The sequence below is a fragment of the Cynara cardunculus genome (genome assembly GCF_001531365.2).
Source record: "Cynara cardunculus var. scolymus isolate 2C chromosome LG 2, CcrdV1, whole genome shotgun sequence".
Lineage (NCBI taxonomy): Eukaryota > Viridiplantae > Streptophyta > Magnoliopsida > Asterales > Asteraceae > Cynara > Cynara cardunculus.
Window position 1 is genome coordinate 53097346 of NC_037529.1, and position 6173 is coordinate 53103518.

The window sequence follows — 6173 nt, forward strand, 5'->3', positions numbered from 1 at the left end:
CCAGAGGTCGATGAATTAGAAATCCTTTATATCACTAAGTGTGCATGTTGATCCAGAGGTCGATGAATTAGAAATCCTTTATATCACTAACTGTGTATGTGGAACAAGAGGTCGATGAATTAGAAATTCTTTACATCATTAAGGTTGTATGTTGAATCAGAGGCCGATGAACTAGAAATCTATTATTTTGCCAAGTATGGATGTTGAACCAGAGGCCGATGAACTGAAAGTCAAATATTACTCAGAATATGGGAACTTCAACCAGAAGCTCTGGTCATCCAGAGGCTCTAGCTTGCTTGCCATCCTTAGTCCCTGCTTAGTAACTTTTGTCCTAACCCTAAGCACTGATAGGTGGTACCTTTAGTAATTAAGTAATTAAGTTTGTTAATATAGTAGTTCACCATGTCGTCGTCTATTCCTAGTGAGTACTCGGCCGATGAATCCGGCTATATTACCATCCGACCTGGAAGAAACCCGTCAATCGATAAAGTGGAGGATTTGTATGAGCATGAGGAGACTGCGAATAGTGAGACCCCCGCATTATCACCTGCTTCGGTACTGCCTCCTTTTGCATCAGAGCCAGTACCTGCTATTCCACTTTAGACACTTCAAGGTCCGAGGGTTAGAGTCACAGCTAGGAAGAGTGTTGCACTCCCAAGGTGAGTGACTTTTGAGAACTCCACTAGAATAAGAGGGGAGTCATCCCAACCGCAGCATAGGAGCGGGACCTCTCAAGTGGTGATCGGGATGCCTGCATCATACACCCAAGGCATGACTCCGGATTAACGAGAGTGGGTGCGGGGTATTGCATTGGAGACTTAAACTCACCAGACTCGGCTGCGATATCACCACTATATCTTGAACAACCTGTCAGATTTTGTGGAGATGCACAACCAGCGTATGATGAGGACTTCGGATGCCGTCCTCACTGCTAGACGAGAGATTAGGAGATTGTATAAATGCCTGATGGTGAGTATTTTGGTGGTGCTGATACTAGGATTGCTGATTTGCAGGATGCTGCTTAAAAAGTGATGAATATCCTATGCATCAATTAGTTGGTTAGAATTTGTTGAACAAAGGTATTATTATGGAAATAACAAATCTCTGTTTGATCTAGGATTTAGAAAATGCGGCCAAGAAGAGAAAACCCTGAAGTTGCACGACTCGTGTCAGAACAACTTTTGGCCGCACTCCCTAATATTGTCAGCCAGGTAGCGGTAGGCCTGAACGCTAACCAACCAACCAATTCTGAGTCTAGAACATCCAGGGAATGCACCTATAAATCCTTCAGATCCTGCAACCCAAAAGAATTCCATGGAACCGAGGGAGCCGTAGGATTATTAACCTGGATTGGGAGTATGGAATTTTTCCTCCATATCAGTAAATGCACTAAAGCAAATAAGGTAGAATACGATGCATTCTTACTGCAAGGCCGAGCACTGACATGGTGGAACACATTAGTTCAGACTAGGAGTCGGGAAATGACCAACCAACTTTCATGGGAGGAGTTCAAGAAACTACTTAAGGACGAATACTGTCCAATGAGTGAACTCCAAAAGTTGGAAATGGAGTTATGGATCCATGAGATGGAAGGGGAGAACATAGTTGCATATACTGCTCGATTCCATGAGTTAGCAAATTTAGTGTCACATCTTGTGACACCTGAGGAAGTCCGAATCGAGAGTTAGCAAATTTAGTGTCACATCTTGTGACATCTTTTGACAGCTTTAGCGGGGTGTGACAATCAGGCAAGCCATTCAGCGATCTAAGTCAAGACATAAGATGGTTATCGAGGATACCATCAACGATCTCATCAAAAGGATGTCCAGGTATGTCGCGGTCCCTGACAGGCCATCTCTGAAGAAATGTGGGAAGAAGAAACTCAAGCTCTCTGATCCTAATGATGGACCATTCCTAAGGAACAAACATGAAACAAAGTTTAGATTAAGTCCTGAAGGGTCATCAGAGTATAGACATTTCTATGCTGAATCTTGGCTTGCCAGATAAGGGTCCCTATACACCCAATGCTATGGATTTTAAACCTGAGTTAGGAGTTACATTCCTTGACTATGAAGGTGAAGTCAGATTTCAGAGAATGTCAGAGCTACATCTATTTTCAATGGGTCATTTGGTTTGCCTCTTGCTCTGGATAGATGATAGCATGCCTGGAAAAGTCATTGTCTGAAGATACGAAGGGAATGCCTATGTCGAAGAAACCTTGGTGAAGATGTACCTAGCTACATAGATCTAAGTGTTCTAGAATAGTTTCTCTTTGTAACAACAATCTACTTTTCCTTGTAACTTTTTGTAGTATGTCTACTTTCAGTGATTATTCTTATAGTCTGTAAGCACAAGACATGTAATGAACTACTTGTAATATTACCAATGATGATAAAATGAGTATTTCATGTACTTCACTGAAAAAGATCCCTGAAAAAGTAATAGGGACACAAGTCTATAAGTTTCAGTGTTACTTTTTACATTCACTGACAATCTATAAGTCAACGAATAAGCTTTTAGTTTCAGTTTCCATACTTGTAATTTTCTCTTAGATATAACTTAAGGAAAATTCTCAAGCAGAACTGACTCAGTGAAAAGTATCCCAAAAGTAGTAAAAAGGGACAAGTACTTTATATATAACTTTTCCTTACTATTATTTGATAAGACAACCTTCTTTATGTCGTCTTGTTATCATCAAATAGGGGGATATTGTTGATCCTTTCTCTTAGTGATTTGATGATAATCTCTTTTCAATTGCACGTTGTATTTATGTTTTTGTCTTTTCAGTTCCAGCGATCATCACTGAGTCTATTCAATGATCGCTGAAGAACTTGTATTGTAAATTCAATCAGAAACAACAATACTTCAAGAAGACAACACTCACACCAAAGAACCTTTAGCTAATGTCGATGACTAAAAACTGAAGATTAGGGATTGGCGAGTACGTGATCTGAAGCGGTACTCAGTGATTACAAGCCTGTCCACATATGTGTGAAGACTGCTCAAGCCTCAGCGAATAAGAAGAGACCTCCAGGTTATTCCAACATTCAACGATCAAAGGAAGCTTGCTTAGCACGATTGTTGTTGTCTTGTCCTCATACACACAAAGGACAAACCCACCATTCTAAACGTTGGTATGGTATGGAGCCAACTAGTTGACTCTATTGCCCACCAACTTTAGGTAAGGATGTCTGCTCATGAATAGTACTTTTTGTACTATTCACTGTAGCAAAAGACAAGCCTTCCTCTTAAGGCTTGACACGCACTCTAACCCTACCATTTTGCATTAAATGAACATTTAATGCACTGGGTATAAATAGAAGTGTTTCTTCTCCATGCAGAGTGCACACAACTCACTCTCTAAACTTAATTCTTATTTGAGCGTTTTCTAGCTTAAGCAAAGAAACTTTTCTTACAACATTTCTTTTCTTATTTGCTAAGAATCTGTGTGTAACCAAAGATTGTTTTGATAGGTTTTCTAACCTTATCTTTCAGCAAACAGTCTTGTAAAATTTGTATTGATCTTCTTTATCAATATACATTTTAAATTTGAATATATTGTGTTTGTATTCATCCCCCCTCCCTTCTACAAACTGTTTTACTTACCTTGCAGACCCTCAAGGGACCAACGCATGTCATACATTGTTCAACATGTTTGGCTATATCTTTCTTCATACCTGGCCACCAGAGTATTGCTTCAGATCCTGATACATTTTATTCGTACCTGGATGAATTGCAAAACGTGATTTGTGAGCCTCCCTCAAGATATGCTCTCTGAGATTACCATAATTCGGTACCCAAATTCTGTTCTGAAAACTCCAAAATTGTGACATTTGTCACTCTTGGAGCATCAACTTAGCACCTTTGTAGAGTACTTATATTTAGAGCTATATTTATTTAGGATCTAGTCATGATTGATTGGAATTCATCTGGCTTAGTTCCTAAATTATAGTTCAGTGAACTTGTTTCGACAAGTAGCGGATAAAGTTAACGTATGTAATGCCAAAATATATTATCAAATGCTCCAAAAATAATAAAGTTGATATTATGAAGTCCAAATTAAAAATATAAAAGAATCATTTGAATGCCCAAATAATTTGGCCAAAAAGGTGAAGTTTTGATTTAATAACAATAATAATATATTTAACAAATTGTATTTTGATATAAATCTAATGGGCCATAAATTGTTTAAAAGAAAAATAATTTTAAATGGACTTAGGCCTTTGAGGCCGGCCCATTTCTTTTCTTAATCCCTCATATAAATACCTCGATTTCTTTGAAAATTCTCATTATCATCTTCACTTTGTATAAACCTCTCATCTCCTTACTCTCTCTCTCTCTCTAGAACTCACTCTCCAGCCGATTTCACCTTCTAGTGTCATTAAGAACTTAATCCGCCTTGAGGATTATTCAAGTTTTCATTCAAAAGGTAAGGGACTAGCTTCATCATTCCCGTTCTTCATCAAGATTTTCCCCACTTTCTACACTTTTTCTTGCTCTTTTATAAAACGAACTTTTTGGAGAATCTAAGGTGGGAGATTATACATCAATGACATGAAAATGTCTTCCAAATGATGGTAATCTATGATCTGCAAATGATTACAACTCAAGAAAAGTTGGTAAAGTTACTTGCATGTGGGTTTTTGGCCATAAAGTTAAGTTCTGAACCGTGAAGTTCTAAATGCAAGATTATCGTGCGAAAAGAACATCACWGACARAATCTTGCATGCATCTTAAATTGGTTATATTCTGTAAAAACTCGTTAAAATAGGTGAATCTTCTTCTAGAAGCTAGCTGAATGTGTTAGCTTTAAATCAAATTTAAAATCTGTGGAAAATATTGATTTTAGACCCCCAAATGGCCGCCACTCGAAGAGTGTGCAATCTGTTTTGGGGGCTACTGTGACATTCTGTCATTTCGGAGTTTCAGGTTGGCACTTTATTATAGATACTATATTTAGAATTATAAATTTATTAGGATCTAATCATGGTGGTTAGAGTACATCTGACTCAGTACCCAAAGTTTAGCTTGGAAGATCCGCCTCAGCAGGCAATTGATAAAGTTAACTTGTGTAATACCAAATATTTTAGAAACGTTCCAAATAAAATAAAGTTGATATTATAAACTTTTAAAATTAAAATACAAAAGTCTCATTTGAATGTCCACATAATTTATTAAAAGACAGAGTTTTGAAATTAGTAATGTCGTTTTATTTATGTTTGGGTAGATTATAGAGGGTTTATAGTTAATTTGAAAAATAATAAAAAGTTTTATTGGGTTTGGGCCTTGAGGGGCCAGCGCACTTCTTTCTTTAAAAATCCTCATATAAATACCCCACTCATTTTGAAAAACTCTCATTTATCCAAAATATCGACAGCTTGAGAACCCTTTCATCTCTATCTAAAAATCAATCACCCTCCAGCCGATTCCATCATCAAGCAAGCTTAGGAATTCTGTCAATCTTGAAGATTCCCAAGATTATAAGAAAAAGGTATGATACTAGTTATCTTACTTTTGCAAATCATTAAAAGGCTTTATCCTTCTTCTCCTACATCTCGATCTTGCAACAAATTTCTAGAAAGTATGAGGGGGGAGATTATGAGTCACAAACATAAAAATGTCTTCAAATGGACGATAATCTATGATCCATATTCTTAGATTTTTACTAAAGTAGGGAAAAATCGTTTACATGTAGAGTTTATTCATGAAAGGTATACTTCGGAATATGATAGGGTCTTGCATGCATCTTTAATCTACCCTATCTACCCTATCTTCCTCAAAAACTCAATAGAATCGGGAAATAATCTTTCTGGAGATTTTACTTATTTTTGCTATCTTGAAAGTGGTGTTAAAATTCTTGAAAAATGATGAGTTTAGACCCCAAAAAGAATGTCACTCGTTGAATGTGCAATCTGTTTTGGTGGTTGTGTAACTCGAGATTGTAGGGTATTTATGACGGACTTAAACCCACTAAAATTCCTTGGTATTTGGAAAATGTCGGCTTAGCTCGTGATTGTAATGATGTAAAAAGTGGACATAAAAAAATGACTTTTGGAAGGTTCTATTTTTAGAGTTTGGTAAAACCCAAAAAAAAATATTTGGAACAAAATGTATAATCTGTCCAAAAATCAACTTCACGATGTAAGAACTTGAGACGCTACTGAGCCTTACCT

At 37.1% G+C, this 6173-nt stretch overlaps 1 protein-coding gene across 1 annotated transcript in view; it reads left to right on the forward strand.

The window, feature by feature from the left end:
• The first annotated feature begins 402 nt into the window (after positions 1 to 402).
• Positions 403 to 6173, forward strand: part of LOC112506158 (WD-40 repeat-containing protein MSI4-like) — a 12135-nt gene continuing 6364 nt past the window's right edge. Inside the window, exons 1-2 of the mRNA XM_025110182.1 lie at positions 403 to 555; positions 604 to 659. Of these exons, the coding sequence (XP_024965950.1) occupies positions 403 to 555; positions 604 to 659 (209 nt within the window). The remainder of the gene's footprint in view (positions 556 to 603; positions 660 to 6173) is intronic.